At 37.9% G+C, this 19824-nt stretch overlaps 1 protein-coding gene across 2 annotated transcripts in view; it reads right to left on the reverse strand.

Moving 5' to 3' along the window:
* Window positions 1-1242: 1242 nt before the first annotated feature.
* Window positions 1243-19824, reverse strand: part of gmds (GDP-mannose 4,6-dehydratase) — a 67333-nt gene continuing 48751 nt past the window's right edge. For both annotated transcript variants that reach the window (XM_082147400.1, XM_082147399.1), the window contains 4 exons: window positions 16690-16808; window positions 16376-16472; window positions 3736-3804; window positions 1243-3646 (listed from right to left, as the gene is read on the reverse strand). In XM_082147400.1, coding sequence (XP_082003526.1) covers window positions 3584-3646; window positions 3736-3804; window positions 16376-16472; window positions 16690-16808 — 348 coding nt within the window. In that variant the 3' untranslated portion in view covers window positions 1243-3583. The remainder of the gene's footprint in view (window positions 3647-3735; window positions 3805-16375; window positions 16473-16689; window positions 16809-19824) is intronic.

Genomic DNA, 19824 nt, shown 5'->3' on the forward strand with positions numbered 1-19824 from the left:
TTTGGTATTAACGCAACACGTTTTAACCAGATGCAGAACTCATAACATGCCTAAAGAAGTGTGATTATTTGTGTATTTTTAGTCGACGAGTAGCCTATCATGCGTGCTATTCTGTGTAATATATAGGCCTATATTACTATTTACTTTACATTTTGCGTCTCTTTAAGTTAAATGCAGGACAATCTGTCCAGTTCATTTTCAATAGTTTTAAGTGCGTTTTTGAGAGGTGCTGCTTATTTATTCTAGCCTACGTTAACAGTTTGTGCTCATAAAAAAGGTTTGTTGATTATTATAATAATGATAATAGCATGTAAATAATATAGATTATATTAACAATTATATTAATAACAATAAAAAAAAAAATAGGCCTAAATAAAAAAAATGAAGTAGCCTATAGTGTAAATGCGCAACCCAAACTTCTTTAATAGGCTACTTCTAGATTTGATATTTGAATTTATAAATCTGTTTATATTTAACACAAATGTAAAACTATAAAAAAGGGTTTGATTAGGCAAACAACAAATATGAGGCCTGCGCTCAGGGCTAAATTACACACAATGTTGTGAATTCTGTTGTAGTGAACATATAGGCTATGCTTAATGTTACTAACATTCATATCATTAAGTTACAGTAGTTATATTAATTAACCTCTTTCTGATTTATACCTCTTTTTCCTTTTACTAGCCTATTTGAGCTAAATAAAATAAACGCCCATGAGCCATATGAGGAAACGCTTTGTGCCCAATTTAAAAAAGGAAAAAAGAAAAAAATATATATTAAAAAAACGAACTTAAACGATTTTTTTTTCTCAATACTAATAGGCCTGGTAAAAATTCACGCATATTTAACAATAATTCAAAACCTTGTAAACAAAAATATAACAATAAATAATAATAATAATCTTGCAGTGCAAAACAATTGTACTTAAATGTAAAGGATAACCCTAAAACTTTAAGAACAATATAATAATTTTCAATTAACTTTCCCAATTCAAAATGTCCAATTCCGAATTCCAAATAGAACTGAAGTAAACATAGACTATAGTATAGCCTAATGCCGTGGACTGTGAGAAAGGTCGAGAGGATTATCAAGGCAATCTCTGCATGACGATGAAAAATAAACACTAGAAAAATACTTACCCAGTTATTTGAATACTTACCTTGAAAGAGTGGATTTAAACAAAATTATTTTCTTTTTTTGCATGGCAAAAAAAAATTACAAAGGGACAAATTGTGAGACGGATGAGAGTGAAAGTTATTTATCCATGATATCCAAATGTTTGTAATGCTTTAATGTCAAAGAAAATAATTTCTGCTTTTCCAAAATATAATCCAGAAACAAAAACAATACCGGTCAAGGTGTGAGACTAATTATACACAGTTATAGTTATAAAAGTCCAGAGAAATATAATAAATTGAATATGATATATAGGCATAACAATGTAAAATATAAGATAACAATTACACATGATTGACGTATAGGCTAATTCTCTTTCCTAGACGAAATTAATTCTATAGATATTAATGGGGTTTAATAACATTTCATTTTTGAACACCTTCAATTCATGACTTTTGTAAGCAATCAACATTTGTGAGCAAACCAGTTTTGGCAGAGGATAATTTGAGTTTTCTTTCTGTATTAACTCTCTTTTAATGTGTTGTGATGTTATTGACAGTTTCCAACAGAAAATATAAATACATAAGGCCTAGCCTACTAATAAACTCAGAGACTTAACAATGTTAAGGTTTTCCACGTCCCTTAAAGTTTTATGATACTTTAATCAATTGGTTCAATTGAATTTCACGTTTCCCACTGCTTTTACGGGAACATCAGCTGGGTAGTCAAACAAAATACCCAAAATTTCCCCGCTCAAGCGTAAAAAATAAATTCGCCGGCAGGCCTATATATAACGTAGTTAGTGGCTGCTCGCGGCCTGTGCACCTGTATGTGGTAGAGCTCGCGACCCCGGCCAGTGGAAAAGTGCTCTTTACGCTCGCGGAACGGCGAGGCGCCGTCTGGTTTCAATCAGGCCCGCTCACACACACTGGTGCGCTGTTGAAGGCGCTTAAATGGCTCTCTACTGGCTCGAGAGAGATGTCGTCTCAAAAACACAAATACACAATCGCCTGTCTTGTGGGGGTCTCAAAGACCCCACTTTCTTTAGACGTTGGTATCAAATGACCCTCATTTGGCACTTCGAATAGACTAGAATATCTGTGGCCTCTTGAGTCAGAGTTTACCGGGTTTTCTCTCTCCTCGCTCGAGGACACTTCAGCTGACAGAGGTCTCTTCAATCTGTTGTTACTTTGATGAGGACAACCGTGTCACCATTACAAATAAACACGACGGAGGATTTTCGCACACAGTGAAATGTCTTCACTGTCAGGGTTCAGTGGCCCAGCTGTGCCCGACGTCAGAGGTGATTAAACATGAGCTGCTTTACAAGGCCGAGTTACTGCTCCCTAAGCTGCGCGCGGTGGGCCGTGCTCGCGCATCTGGAATGAGGGACCGCGAGGCCTCGTGGACGCCCGTTTCCCTCCGAATACAAGAGAGCGGTTGTGTTCGGCGCGAGGGGCTCGATGACCGCCAGGCAACCCGCGAAAGCTGGCACGAGCCGCTTTCTGACGCATTTCACTATAGGCTATACAGCATTTAACTTCTGAGGCCAGAGAATGAAAATGAAAAGTTGACCGTTATTCTCGAAATGTTGTTTACTGACTTTAACCATGTAATCTCGAGCTTTCTACTCAGTAAGTCTGCAATAGTCTATAGCTAGGCTACAAAAAGTAATAAATCACTGTTATCACGCTACATAAATGTTGGTTGAAATTACAAATTTACCAAACCTTTCAACACGTAGACCAGGCCTCAGGGAATGACTAGCCTACTAAATAAATAAATAAATAGGCCAACATAACCCCCCCCCCCCAAAAAAAAACAAAACAAAACATTTAAACCTATATTTGTGTTAATCTGTCCCACCTCAACATTTTTATAAAAAAAAAACAACAAAAACAACAAGGTTAATCATTTTCATCTATTCCTAGTGTCTTTTAAGATGAAGTTTGAAAGCAAGCAGATCTATTATAATTACCAGTACCAGAGAAAATATCTTGACAATCATCTTGGACAACAAGGAGAAAAAAAGGTTGAGAACCACAAACAGACTCTTTGAGAATTATTTTGTATTTTTGTTTTAAATAATTTTTAATGTTCCAACCAATGGCTAAAACCGCAACAGAGACATTAAAAAAGCTCTACAAACCCTTTAATCCCTTATTTATATATATTTTTTTTTCATGATTATGAATAAAAACAGCTTTATAAAATGGATAAAAATCATTTAGATAGAAAAACCAAAAATCAACACACATGACCGTAAATATGACCGTTTTAAAGAATGAAAAAGGCAACACCGGGGACCCTCAAAACATAGTGCAAGTGACATCAGAAAGCTGAATCAGGAGTGAAAACGATAGACGGAGGAACAGAAATGCAGTTGAATGCTTCCTCTAGTGTTCGCACACACACAAACACATGACAGCCGCGTCTTTGACAAGCATGGAGATGAAGGCGTGTAGAATCAGGCATTCGGGTTGTTCTTCATGAGCTCGACATCCGCGTCCACCATTTCTTTAACAAGCTCCTGTTCAAATACACATACAACGATTATTTCTCAAATTCGAGAGCGCTGGAAGTGACCCACATTATTATTTTTTTTACAAAAACGCTCACCTCAAACGTCACACGTGGTTTCCAGCCCAGTACCTTAAAGGCTTTGGAGCTGTCTCCCTGCAAGAAGTCCTAGAAAAAGACCAAAAGAGTGTAAGATGAGGAAAAAAACAAAGTGAAAAAAAAGGGGGGTGGTTTAGTCCTCCTTTATAAACTGGACCTCCCAACCTGTACACCCCCCCACACACACACACTCTTCACTCTCACACACCCACATACAGTCGCCAGCACCACACACACAGGTGTCAAGCTCCATGTCTCTGGGGGAAGGTGAGGGCCGAGGCAGGCCATCCATCCAGCACCCCCTCTTTTCCAGCCCTCTCCCAGTGCCAGAGCATGATGGATTATGTGACTCTTGTGGCCTAACCCCTTCTGTTCTCCTGCTGGGATGGCAACACACACACACACACATTTTGGGGTGCTTCTCAGGGTGGCGGTAAAGGGTTTGAGGGTGTCCTTGCTGCTTATCTGATTACACAAGCAGCAAGAACACACACACGCACACACACGCACACATTTGTGCCTTGACAAATGGGAGCTTTTGTTCCAAAGCCCATGTTTTAACGTTGAACCCTGAGAAGTTACAGTCACAAACTCATGGTTCCATTTTAGCTCCAATTAAATCATTTAAATGACATAACCATACTTTAAAGTCTAATTAGCAAAATAGCATTCATTCATCAACATATGAAACAGCATGCAACCATCATAATCAAGACATGTATTAATGCGGCATATTAATCATAATTAGTCTTCACTTTTCTGAAAGCTAAATTAACATCAGCTGCTTTTGTCACCCATCCAAGTCTTCACATGCAAACTACTACGGTACTGTGTCTTGACAACGTAAGTTTACAAAGCATTTGCAAGGAAAGAAAACAAGAAGAGTTTTAAAGCAATGAAACCGTGCGCATGTGAATCATTCGTTGTGTGCAATAGCTAAAGTCAGCAAGTCAAGACATATCAAAGGCACAATTTCACAGTTTAGTTTCAAACGCTGGGCGTTTTTTGCTTGTTCAAAGAAGTTCTATATATTTATGTGTCTGGGATTATAACAGAAGCCGTACCTGCATATATGGCAAATAAAATGCAAAAAAATAAATAAAAGTGATAATCATCATCTGGGCGCATTTTTATTGTGTGTGACTGAACACTTAACGTAAAGGAATTCAGGACTAATGGAGAGACGGACCATGACACACATCAAGAAACTTTTGTTAAGTTATGGCATGACTACACATGACATTTGAGATGCATATTTGCATGCATATTTCAGTGAGTTTTAATGTTTTTGAGACATGCTTCATGACAAAACAGCATGCTCAAACTATCTGTTTCACACACAGATTGAGCAACGGTCAACAAGTCAAAGGCCAAATCCACAAAATCAGTATGACCAGTTAGACAAAGCACTCAAAAGTCTGTCAAACTTCTATTGATGAACAATAGATAATTAAAAGAATATTCTGAAATGAAACTATCAGATGGCATCCTATTTTCTAAATATATACCATGGCATTAAATTTACTTTACATGCAAATGTATACTTTTATATAAACACATGCTCAATAATTCTATTCAGCAAACATGCATTAAAGTGATCAAAAGTAAAAGTAAAGACTAAAACAATGTCAGTTTCAAATAAATTAAGTTCTTTTGGACATTCTATTCTTCAAAGAATCCCATATATATATATATATATATATATATATATATATATATATATATATATATATATATATATATATATATATATATACATATAAAAAATAAAAAAAAAGTTTCATGGTTTCCACAAAACTATGTAACTATAAACAGCACAAATAAATTACTTATTAATAATAATAAGAAATGTTTAATAAGCATCAAATCCTCATATTAGAATGATTTCTGCATGATCATGTGACACTGAAGACAGCAGTAATGGCTACTGAAAATTCAGCTTTGCCATCACAGGAATAAGTGACACTTTTAAATATTTTAAATTGTAGTCATATTTCACATTTATATATTTAATTTCACATAATATTATTTACATAATATTTAATATTTATAATGTATTTTTAATCAAATAAACTGTCTTAGTGAACATGAGACTTCTTTTAAAAACAATAAAATCATACAGACCTTACATTTTTTAACGGTATTGTATATATATATTTAAAACAGATATCCGAACGTGTAAAAGAGACAAAAGTCAATGCAGAAAAACCTGAATTAACACAAGGGTGAATGCCTCTATCTCAGATTCTTGCTTCAAGAGTTTAATAAATATTTATCTGATCATGTAAACCCTCTCCAGCAAAGACACACTGACCCTAAGTGTCTGACACTTTAAATGCATGTTTATGTGAGAGACACGAGCAAGATGAATCATTTAATCAAAAGTACATGGTGAAACCGAACGAGAAATCCACGGCTGTTCGACAGACTTTGCTATGTGCTGTGCAGTTTTGTGTGAGTGAGTTTGGTTATTTGATGCAGGATGTTTAGGAGGGATCAAAGACTCCAATGATTTCCCTTTTCAAACTACAGCCAAATCACAGAGCGGGAAAACTATATTAAATGCAAAAGAACATCTGAATCTAAATAACTTCAGTGTCAATGTGTTAATAGCCAGACTTGAATGACACGATCGCAGCATGAAAGCATCAGTAAGAGTTGCATGTATTCAATGGTGTGTTTATTACAGAGGATATGTATGTGCTTACATGTGGTATTGGCAGTGTGTTTGTGTGTTTACAAGCCTCGGAGAGCTGTATCTTCTGGAGCGGAGTCTACATGTTTTGGCAGAGTGACCGCAGCGGAGCTGAGCATACAAGAGTCCGGCCTGCCAACATGTACATAATTCACCCTATTCAAATGACCCAGATACTTTTTCATTTTTCATCTCACCTGTTATTATGCCTTCACTATGGGTGGGGAGAGAACGTGAAGAGCTACGACAACCGAAAGGCATGACACACATGTACCTCAGTTAAAGGTATAGTTCACCCAGAAATGATCTCATTTCATCATCATCTGACTTTTCCTCTTCTGCGGAGCATAAAATAAGATATTTGGACTGTTTTTGTCCGTACTATGAAAGTCAATGGGGTCCAAAACAAAATTGGACTGGTATTGACTTAGGAAAAAAATATATTCTTTTGTGTTCCACAGAAGAAAGTAAGTCATAGTTTTGGAACGACATGAGGGTGAGTAACTGATAACAGAATGTTTTTTTTTTTTGAGTGAACTATCACTTTAAAACTACTAGAATTATTATCATGAGCTCCGTCACATTTCCAACTCATGTGTATAATAAAAAAACGTTCTTGTCTGGAGTGATCGAGAGTGAGAGAAGAGGAGGAAAAAGAGGACGAGACAGGAATGGCATGGAGAGAAAGGAAAATGATGATAAATTGAAAGCTCGGGGAGACGAGCTGTGTGAAAGTTAAAGAGCGAGAGAGGAGAAAGCATGAGGGAGAGGGAGTGAGGAATGCGAGGTGTCAGGAGTTCAGCAGTCTGACAGTGTGAGTAAGAGTGCCGAGAGCCAGAGTTAATTACTCAATCAAGATAACGAGCCTGGGACATGCCATTTACAGAGGGCAGCCCACAATTAACCTCCCCTTTCCCACTACACACAGAACACACACACACACGAGGAAATTATGACACATGGCAAAAACAAACCCAACATTGCTACACAAGTTAACACATTTTCAAAGTTTAAGACACCTGCAAAAAAAAAAGTTTCTGAACTACTAAGGCGTCTGATCATTTTATTTAATGCTAAATAGTGTATTTCAAATTTTACTTTCATTAATGTAACTTTTATTTATTTGCAACCGATTCAAACCTACATAAAAAAAATTAAATAAAAATTGGTGTAGGATTTGCTTTGAAACAAATTTTCATTCAGAAATTGCTACTAATTACAATTACAATATAACACTAATTTACTTTCTTATAAAACGTTCCACACAATATTCCAGGTTTATTGCAAGTTCATCTAAGTCTACAGCATTTGTGGTATAATGTTGATTGTCACAAAAATTAATTTTGACTTATGACCCCTTTAAAAAAACAAACACTGGCTCTTACAGTAGCCTGATTTCCATTACAGATTTGCAAAAAAATGTTTGCAATATTTCTAAATGTCGCTAAAAAACGATTGCGAAATGACGCCGTTTACCGATGTTATGCCACAAATAATTTTTTTTTTTTTTGGAATAAGTCCAGATATAATTTTTTCTTATTTGGAATAAGTCATTCCAAAAATAATGGCATCGGATGTTGGTAGGTTTACATATATTTCCATTGGGCATATTTTCAATTCAATTTGAAGGATAATGGAAACGCAGCAAGTGAAAGTGAATGGGGCCAGTCTACAAATGCTAACCTCGCTGTTTCAATAGTATAGACATACAAGACATACACAATAAGTGTGTTAACATGATTTTAGTGTTAACATTTTTTTTTACAAAAATTCACATAACCATTTCTGCGTAAAGTTATAAACAACGACTTTGTTACCATGCCAACATAACTCTTAAAAACCCTAAAATGACTGTGAAAATGATCGAAACCGCTTTACAGCTCAAATAATACTCAAGTTTTAATGGAAGTTATGTGTGGTTTTATAAAATTATAATCATCACATTTCTCATTTTAAATCCTCCAAAAATAGGCTTTATTCACTTTCAATGCATACGTCTCACGTTACCTTCCTAACTTTTGCTTCTTTTGAAAGTAAATGTGGAACAAGCTGATTTTTTTGTTGAGGTAATCAACATTACGCCACGAATGCTTTCAATTCTTTAACGTTGCACATTTTAGTTCAGTAATAGACATCTATTGATATAATATCTTCACTTTCTCTCTCAAAAGGGAGTGTCTTTCACCTCTAAACATATATATATATATATATATATATATATATATATATATATATATATATATATATATATATATATATACATTCACCTGTTTATTGAGAAGCTATACACTTGGCTTGGTTTTTAAGTGTTATATTCTCAACTCTCTTTCTTTTTTAAAAGCTCTTTCTCTCTCTTTCCCCTCCGTGGGGCCCAGGGTGGTTCCGCTCAGTCAAAGTCCTTCAGGAAATACCAGAGAGTAGGCCAGGGGAGAACGTACACCCCTCTCTCCCTCTTTATTTTTTTAGTTCTGTTCTCTCTCCCTCTCTTTTTCTCTCTCCCCGATGCATCAACGAGAACAGAGTGTGAGACGGAGTAGCACGGTAAAAGAAAACGTCCCGGGGCGGGAAGAAAAAGGACCCCACGTTTTTAAAAAGTGCCATGTAATGTTATGAAAGAGAGTTAAGCTCTACCGTAAAGTGTGAGGTAAATAAAAGTGGATGTATATACGGTCATCATGAGGAAAGGCTGTATGGTAAGAGCGCGGCTTTATTGCAGGTTTGAGTTCCACCTGGCACCCGGCCAGACTCTTTACAACATCATTCACACTCAACTTTAACAACTCTGACCTATTACACTGCATATCACCGTAAAACTGTCACACAGAGCCAGCCTCTCAACCACAGCAACTATAATACCCAGAAAACCCTAAAGACTGCACTACCCATAAAGCATCACGACAGACATCGGAGGCTAAAACTCCGCTAGAGGTGCCTTCAACGCACACATAAATCTACCAACACACAAAAGCACGCAGATCAGTTGGCCACTGAACTGAAGCCTGAAATAAAATGGATCTTGCATTCAAATTAAAAGCAAAGCTGCAGGTAAGTGATGATGCAGCTGTGTTTTGCATGCTGGTACTATGACGCTCAGCATGGGTCAGATAAGATAGACTCCTGCATTCACAGAGTGAGGGCCTCCATGTGTGAGTGTGTGTGTGTGTGCTGCTCACTACAGGATTCTTTTTATCTCGCTCCTGACCTCTGCCACAGAGCAGATAAGATCAGCCCATCCTGATCCTTGGAGTGAAAGGTCAAAGCCATCTTTCATTCCAACAGAAACCAAAAAAAAATAAGCATGCGCTTACATGTTACACAAAGCACAAGCATACACTATATATACACATCATAATAATGCACTTGTGCCAATAATACTGTCTACCAACTTATGATGTAATAAATATCATGTAGTTCAATTGAAAGCTATAGCATTTACAGAGTGCATGACTCTTGCATTGTCAATACAAGATCTTGACCAAAAATGGATGCACTTCTTGATGGAAATAACGTCACAACATTTAGTGCATCAATTTTCTTGTATTGACAATGCAAGAGTCATGCACTCTGTAAAGTCTCCTCCAGCACATCCCAAAGACTTTCAATGAACTCAATTCATGTGTGAAAATGATTCTACATGCTCCCTCCCAACCATTCTTTCACAATTTGAGCCTGATGAATCTTGGCTTTGTCATCCTGGACATGGTTGTGACATGGACATGTCATCTTACATGGTTGTTTAAGAAATGAAAAGCTACACACTCCATCAATTAGGGTTAGAAGAACTGTTGCCAAAAATGCTAGAAACATAATAATCTAATAATAATAATAATAATAATCACAGTAATAATGATCCAATCATAGACTCTTAAGCATTTGCCTATTTAAATCCAAACAGTGTGTGTGTGTATATAAATATAGTATATCTCTATTTTATTTTAATTACCATTACTAGAATATTTTATTTGTATTATGACATAAAAAAATTACTAGCAAAGCCTATAGTCATAGAGTAAATAATTATGCTAATGTCATTAAATTAATAGGCCACAAAAGAGCAACCATCTCAAATCCAAGTCTCTAAGAGATATGTGTGCACTGTGTCTTTGAGTTGCCAGAGGAAACATGTTGACTTATGTATACTAATCTCTGATAATCCACATTATACCATCATTATGTTGGGGCAATTCCTCAGGGTCGTCAAGTCTGTAAGTTGATTTGATGAAATACACACTTGCTGGTGAACCGCAGCCTGTGTGCAGCTTGTGTTTTGTCTATCATCAGCATGCACGCTCACACTTACACTTATTTACTGTTCATTACATTTATATTCTTGGCAGACACATCCTAAAAGCATTCATATGCGTTCACACACAACTTAATACTTATTTTCAATAATCCTCATAGTATATGCCACCCCATAACCCCATGTTCATTGAGACATTCTCAAATCTTGTAAAAAGTTTCACTTTTCTGAAAACCAATTTTCAGCTGAAATTACATCATATAACAAGGTGACCACAGCACGGTTCACAATCAAAAAAATTTATTGTGTCATTTTAAGATGTGCACACAAGTTCGGCAGGGTATTCATAAATGAGTCAGTAAGTGAGTAAACGGAGAAACTCGCTGTCTGTGGAGTTTGTCGCATAAATCAAAGCTTTTTACTTTTTAATTATGCCCTCTCTTGTGCTCCTTTCTCTTTCAAAATGAAAAACGAAAAGAAAAAACCATGAGGGTTTCCTGGGGACTGTCTGGAAAAGAAAAAGTGGAAAAAAAAAGCCTTTGGCTAACTTTGGTCCTCCTTCCCCAAAGTGCCTCATAAAAATGGTTTAAATCAGCATCCGAAAGAATGAAATGGATGTGCAAAATCATATTCACTGAAAGGCAGAGCTGGGACCGCAGGGTTCACGCAGCGGTCTTCAGCGGCCGTCTGGGGGACACATTCATCAGTTCAAGCTTTCACTATTAAACCCCCTCAATCAGCTAAAAGACAGACCGCTCGGTTTTGAAGTGTTCGTTATTGCACCCGATCCGCCTCGTCCTTGCGTATGTGCAAGAGGGACAATAAAAGCGAGCGAGAGAGAAATAAAAGAATGGCCACTATTTACTTTACACTGCTCTCCTGCTGTAAATCGTAAAAAGGTACCGAAATTCGCTTCAATATTTCAAGCTTCATTTAAATCGGGGTATTTCAGGCCTTAAAGCAAGTTAGCATATTATTTCAACGAGCGCACACACACACACAGTTTCTTTGTTTGAGCGAGTAGATGGCGTGTGATGGACAGACAAGGCCAAGCGCATTACCTGTTTTTCTCATTGTGAAGCTAAAACTACGCATACCTCCTTAAGGAATGTGAGCGAGTGTGTGTGTCGACTGAAAGAACACATCCAGTAAAAGCGAGATGCATTTGCAGCAAAGCCACGGATGAAATCCTGCCCTACGCACACGCTTCCACGCAGATACGCTCGTTATGAGATCTCTAAAGGTTATGCAAATAAAGATGGCCGATTTGGGTTTCATCATTCGCTCGCAATTTACGCACTTCCAACCACAAGTTACGTCTGACATGATAGCCATCACTCAGAGGCTTCATATGTTGATCTTGGGAATGATAATAATGCATAGAGCCATTCATCTAACAGCAGTTTTGGGTGTGACAGTTATTTTTAGCTCTAACGTGGGATCTTTCAGCCAGAAGATTTTTATCTGTCAGTAATTATGTTTTCATAAATCATGCAGGTGTATAAATGAAAACAGATTAGGATGGCTCAAAAACAGCAGTTTGAGTGACGATTGAAGAGGGTCTCTTTGGAAAAACATGTAGTGTATTCAACTCACTGCTTTCCTATTAATAGGTGTGTGTATTTCATTCAGTTACTCCTTTCAGGGGATGCAAGTGTGCTGGCAAAGAGGACCAAGTAAAAATTACAGTTAAAAAAATGGTCCTAAAGGTCCTTTTTCTATTCAGCCAGAATAAGTTATTTGATTAATTATAGGCTTAATTCAACAGGTTTGAAACATGTACACATGTAGCCTGTGGACAACGTATTTGTAAATGTATCGCAAACACACACACACACACACACACACACACACACACACACACACACACACACACACACACACACACACACACACACACACACACACACACACACACACACACACACACACACACACACACACACACACACACACACTCTCATTCATCCTCAGAAGTGACCTGCACCCAGCACTGACACTTCTGCCTCCAGAGGAAATGCAGTGATTTACTTCCTATCACAGAGGTTAAAGGTCACATTCCCATTTCACCTCTGTGTTGATGGATGACCTGTTCAGCTTGTGTCTTTAAGTATCTTGTACTGATATTACATAACACTGTCCAATGATTGTCCTTGAAACAGATTTCCTTCTTTCTGCACCAGCTCCTCTTAATCCTCTGATGTCACTCATCTTCAGACTGCATACACTCACTCACACATCTTTTGGTCTCACCTTCAACATGATTCTTTCTTCTGACTGAAAGAGCTTTTTGGAAACACCCCGCTGACCCATACAAAGCAAGCATGTGTCTTGGAGAAAACCTCTGATCTGTCAACAATCATTTAGTACGTATGTTTTCTTTAAAAATGTGGTGCCCTTTCTCATTCCTAAATGACCACCCACCACACACATTCACAAACTGACATCTACATGTCTTATGCATGTCAGAGTAAGGATGGGCATTTTGATCATTTTGTCTACTTGAATACTTGAAAGGAACTTACATTTTCATTGTCTACAGTTGTAATCGACACCTGAATTATTTAACCCCCATTGCATATCAGGTTTATTGGCAAAATGTACAGACTTTTAGCTGTTTGCAATGAACAAATCAAACAAAAGTAACTGAAAAAGCTCAACAACAAATGTTTCAAGTGGTTTCCCCAAATTCAACTGAAAATGCAACTTATAATGACTTCTGCAGTCTCAAAATAATTCAACCCCATGAACAGAATCCCTCACAGCAGCACAAATCTGCAAAACAGGTGTTGTCTCAAGCACACCTGATGCAACTTATCAAGGGCTTCATTAGTTGCACAAGGTGTGCTTGAGCTAGAACACATGAAATATCTGAACTGGCTAGGTTTGTTGAGTGTCACGTTTGACTGCATGTTTGAAATATGGCGCAGTCAAAAGAATGGTCCAAAAAGTTAAGAGAAGATATCACCGCCCTTCACAAACAAGGAACAGAATTCAAGAAGATAGCGAAGGCACTAAATGCTCCAAGAAGACATTGTTGGAAGCATAGTTCACAGTTCAAAGTTAAAGGAACAGTGGTTACACGACCTGGACGGGGCAGAAAAAGGAAGCTATCAATGGCTTCAACCAGATTTCTGAGAAGGCAGGTCCAGAAAAACCCTTGAGTGACTGCAAAAGACCTGCAGCAAGACTTGGTGGCAACAGGCACTGAGGTTTCAGCTGCACAGTAAGACTAAACGCAGATGGTTTCCATGCCGAAACTCGTGCACCACTACTGACCCAAAAGCACAAGAAAAGTCGGCTCCAATTTGCTCAAAATCATATAAATAAGCCACAGAAGTTTTGGGATTCAGTTCTGTGGAGCGATAAAACAAAACTGGAACTTTCCGGCCCTATGGATCAAGGAAGAAGAATGAAGCATATCCTGAAAAGAACACTCGGTCTATAGTTAAGCATGGTGGTGCTCTGTGATGCTCTAGAGCTGCTTTGCATCCTCTGGCACTGGAAACCTGCAGTGTGTGGAAGGCAAAATGGATTCATTGAAGTATCAGGAAATCCTAGGAGAAAATGTCATGCCGTCAGGGAGGAAGCTGAAGCTTGGGCACCATTGGACCTTCCAACAGGACAATGATCCTCAAATTCCACCACGGTTTGGTTGCAGAAGAAGTTCTGGAAGATTCTACAGTGACGATCACAGTCACCTGACCCGAACCCCATAGAAAATCTCTGGTGGGATTTAAAGAAGGCTGTTGCAGCACGCAAACCCAAGAATATTACGGAACTGCAGGCCATTGCTCATTAGAAATGGGCTAAGATTCCTCAGAATCGCTGCCAGAAGCTGGTGTCTGGTTATACATCTCATTTGCAGGAGGTCATGACAGCAAAAAGGTGTTCTACTAAGCACTGAAGATGCTTGCCATGAAGGGGTTGAATAATTTTGAGATTCAGAAGTCATTAAAAGTTGCACTTTGTTGAATTTGGGGAAACCACTTGAAACATTTGTTGTGTTGAGCTATTTTAATTACTTTTTTGCCAATATTAATTTTTTGCCAATAAACCTGATTTGCAACGGGGGTTGAATAATTTTGATTACAACTAAGTATGGGGTTAGTTAAATTTCTTGTTCAAAAGTTTTTGAAAAGTCTCTTATGGTCACCAATGTTTTGATACTCAAGCAACATTCCTTATTATCATCAATGTTGAAAACAGTTGTGCTGCTTAATATTTTTCAAGATTTAAAATAGTTTTTGAAATAAAGAAATCCTGCTTGAACGCCCTCAAATCCTCTTCAGAGATCTGAGAACTGCTGATTAAATCGAGTGCAAGTCACCATGAACAATACTGACACAAACTGCTGTCTACTGATGCCACACAATAAGCAATACATTACTTTTGATACATTATTGTGTAGTTAATATATGTCAATCAGTATGAAATGTTTTGAAGTTGAAATAGTTTCACAATTATTTTCATGATCAATCATTGCTGTTACTTCCAGGTACTCAAGCCCATGCCAGAGTAGAGCCTCCTTTGCGGTCAGAATATCGGTGTTATATTGGAAACATATATTCTCACTACACATCTAGAAGTCAACACCTGTTGCATATTATAAAATATCAAACACATAATAAATCTCTTCTAATGGCACATTGGATGCTCTTAAAGGAACACTCCACCGTTTTTTGAAATAGGGCTTATTCACTTTCTTTCCTACATTTAGATAGGTGGGCAAATGCATTTTTGTCTCAGTGCATGCATTGTTTTAGTTTGACTAGCTTAGCTTAGCATAATGAATGGAATCCTTTGTTGCCAGCTAGCATGTCCTGAGTAAAAGTGATATAAAAAAAAAAAAAAATCTTGTGGCCTGCGTATTCACAACAAGTACAAATAGCGATGTAGATTAACACTAGGCGATTTCCTAGGCAGATATTGACTTATATATTAAGGACTATATTAGGGGGAAGCACAGGCGAAGCACTGCTACTTGGGCGTGATATCTCTGCGCCCATGTAGCAGTGCTTCGCCTGTGCTTCCCCCTAATATAGTCCCAAGTCAATATCTGCATAGGAAATTGCCTGGTGTTAATCTGCATCGCTATTTTTTACTTGTTGTGAATATGCAGGCCACAAGAAGTAATTAGGTGTTTTTTTTTAATTTTTTATATCACTTTTACTCAGGACATGCTAGCTGGCAACAAAGGATTCCATTCATTATGCTAAGCTAAGCTAGCGCCGACCCTGTTAAACTAAAACAATGCATGCACTGAGACAAAAATGTATTTGCCCACCAATCTAAATGTAGGAAAGAAGGTGAATAAGCCCTATTTCAAAAAACGGTGGAGTGTTCCTTTAAAGCTGGAATACAATACAACTACACAACAGATTTTAAAACACTAGGCATCATACATTAAATGACTGAGGGTCACACACTACCAGACTTTAAGGTGATTCCAAACACAACAAACTCATGCATGCTCTAACTGAAAGGAATCATAGTGTGAAGCTAAAAAAGTGGAGCCTGTGCAATGCATATCATAGACTAAGTGATTTTCTGTCAAATATGTCAACTCAAATCTGCAGACTGGCTCTGATTTTCGGCAACTAGTCTGTACAATCAGATTCGGGGCATAAATCTTAGCGAAAGTAGTGTAGTGTATTCCAGCCTTTGTCTACGCGTGAAGAAACAGTCTTGTAGCAACTCACCACTTCAGTTGGCCGGTAGTACTTCGAATCAACCTTCACATGAATGACTCCGGTCTCCTGACAGCGGCCCACTTCATTCTCCTCCTTCCCCTCCCACCTGAGTGCGTGAACAAAAGCTTTGAACACATTCCTTCATCTTATTTGTTTCCCAATTCAGCTGTTAGCATGTGTGTTACATATTTACAATATTTATGGCGTGTTTGCATGTTGTTTTGTGGTCTTGTACAGCCCGTCTGCGAATCAACACCAGATGTGCCAGATTAACCAGATGGGCTTAATCTGTGTTTGATGTGTGTGTGTATGCGTGCTCTTACACAATAGTTTTGCCCACGCGTTTGAAGGCCTTCTCCACAAACTCCCGTACGCTGTGCACTTCCCCTGTCGCTATGACAAAATCGATAGGCTCCTCCTGCTGCAGCATCAGCCACATCGCCTAGAAGACAAACAAACACAGAGATCAATATCATTATTATAAATTTGAGATGATGCATGCCACAATGCTGACCTTGTAAACATGGTAATTTTGGTGGGTAAATATATTCACAAATGTAAATGGAAGAAATGGAAGCTTCGCTTTATTTCTTCGTGATTTTGTGAACATTTTTCAAATAGTTTTAAAGATGGAAAGCTTATGGCCCTCTGTGAAATTATTTATTGTTTTAATACTGTCCTGATTTGCATCTTGGTTAAAGTCCATAAAATCCATTCCATTTTAAATTTTGCTGTATTTACGAAGTTGGTATGTTCCCTGTCTGACCTTGTAAATGTGCAAAAACGTGTAATAAAATGTGACTGAAGACATCATATCAAGATCCAAATTATATAATGACTTCATAGGACTAACAGTATCAAAACGGTTTTATTTTCTCAGGTTCATATTTGGGATCAAGTATCAAGACTCCCCCACATACACACGACACACACTAAACGCAGACACATCTGCTCCCAGTAGGATGTGCTTTTATGTGGTTACGATCTTACACACACCAACACACACGGCCATCGCATCCTGACGTCAACGCTAGGCCTCATGGGATGTCAATTGTGGGAATAAAGCACAGAGTTCCCAAGTCCATACAACCACTACACAAATGCACAGACTAAATCTAAATGGTGATCTAGATGAAAGAGGCAGTGCTTTTAGAGAAATAAATGGTGAGATACTTAAAACAAGAACGCTTGCCAAGAGGTCAATGGGTAATACTCTTCTGTCTTCTTTCTCTGGCTTTAGCTCCCTCTCTAACTCATACACATTTTCTGACTGCAGGGCTTCAGCATTCAGCCAGTTGGCCAGAGAATCGCACGGTTCCCTTGACAGGACTGCGCTCTTTTCTTCCCCTCAGCTTGATGGAGGGATAAAGACCCCATCAGCACGTTTTATACGTTGCAGTGGGAGCACAGCACTTGGCCGCCCAACTCATTCATATTTCACTCCTGCAGCACTCACTTAAAAAAAACTCTCAAATGAGATAGACAGACAGACAGAAAGAGAAAACAATAAAAAGAGACACACTGAGGGAACTGATTCGGCTTTGGATTTTATAACGGCACAAAGTCTAAGCAGTCAAACTGCATTTTGAATGTCAGCAGATTCATTAAAAATGACTGTTCTACATCACACACCACTAAACACCCACTGTGTTCAGAGCTTCTGTTTGATTTGGTCTAGTCTGAAATGTAGAAATTCCCTAAACACGCACATGTGGAGAATCCAAAATTTGCCACAACTGAGAACATTTACCAGCCATAATTTAACCGACCAATAAACTGATTTTACATTTATGCATTTGGCAGACGCTTTTATCCAAAGCGACTTATATTGCATTATCCTATACATTTATACATAGGTATGTGCAATCCCCTGGGATCGAACCCACAACCTTGCGTTGTTAACGCAATGCTCTTACCACTGAGCTACAGGAAAGCTTTTTTAGTTTTTTTTTTACATTATTTCATTAAAAGCTATACATAAAACACCCATCACACACCTGAATGGTTACAGGCAAGTGCATTGGACACATTTCAACATGCTTAATGTTGCAGAAATGTTGCAGTATTTTTTTATATATATATATATATATATTGCCCCTATGTTTTATTTTTAAACATACTTGAGGCAAACATCTCAAGTCACTGTCACAGCTCTCAGTGTTTGTCACAAAAACATGACAACAACACAATGCAATGTTGTTCCTCATATTTTTGTTAACGAATATTCTACATACGTGCTGTCACAAAGTTCTGGAGAAGATAAACGTCTGACAGTACATTTTACCCTGAGGCGAAATTTGTTAGTTGTGACAGATGTTTTCTTTAGAAGACGCATGTCACTGACATCAAGAGGGGGTCAGACTTCTTACAGCTTGACATAAATCATATAATGTTGCAATTCCTAGTAAAATTGCCAGAAAATTGGCAAGTAATTTGATGTAAACAAAGGTTTAATGGCAGTTGGTGATCTGTGAGAAGTATAACCACACATACACACATAAAATATGTAATAATTACCATGTCACACTGAGGCTAGTGTGAGGAATGTAAAAAATGTCATTTAAAAACCAATACAGCTTCTAAATGATGAAACCTACAGGTTAACAGAGGTGAACGTGTGTGTGCATGTGTGTGAGAGAAAGCCAGAGACACAAACATAGCATGAAACGGAGAGGTCAAGCGAAGGGAGGAAATGGCCTGCACAATTCTCTGATCTTATTTTAGTCATAACAAACAGCTTTCTCTCTTCTTTTCTTTATCACAGACATACACACTGATAGCTGAGTGAAGCACTGGAACAGATTCATTGTTGTAATCTTCTCCACCGTGTTAGGTTTGCTTTTACAGCCATTATTATTTGGCAACTTTTTGGATTTGTCAGCAAAGACTTTCGGGGAAATGTGAGATGGTTTAGCACCGCTGTAAATGTATCCGACAGGAAAAATATTCTGAAGCGAAACCCGGCTCGTGCTGTATCTGTCTTAACATCCCTTGCTTTCCGTCCTCTTCTCTCCATTCCTCCCTCACACCTCTCTCCGAGGATCATTAGCGCTGTGACAGACAGCTGAGAGGCCAGCAGCACAACTCCCTTCCCCTTCCTTCCTGTTCACACACACTCTCTCCTGCCGTTTTGGGAGGAGTTTGGACACACTGAGGCTCTCTGGGTATTTCAGCAGCAAATGTGCACACTTTGTGTACAAAAAAGCAAAGGATGCTTTCATTATTTGTCTACATGGTTTAGCACCTCATTATATATTGTGCTTTTGTCTCAAAATATCATATTCCTAGGTCTCTAAGGTCTTCAGATAACTTGTTTTTGTTGGTTCCTATATGATCGTGCCTTCTCTGTCGCATGTTAGATTCTCTCCAACTACTGATGCTTTAAATATCATTTTAAAGGTACAGTTTACCCAACAATTAAAATATTGTTAGTATTTACTCATTGTATTAATGAAACA

Source organism: Leuciscus leuciscus, assembly GCF_965113295.1.
Source record: "Leuciscus leuciscus genome assembly, chromosome: 19".
Lineage (NCBI taxonomy): Eukaryota > Metazoa > Chordata > Actinopteri > Cypriniformes > Leuciscidae > Leuciscus > Leuciscus leuciscus.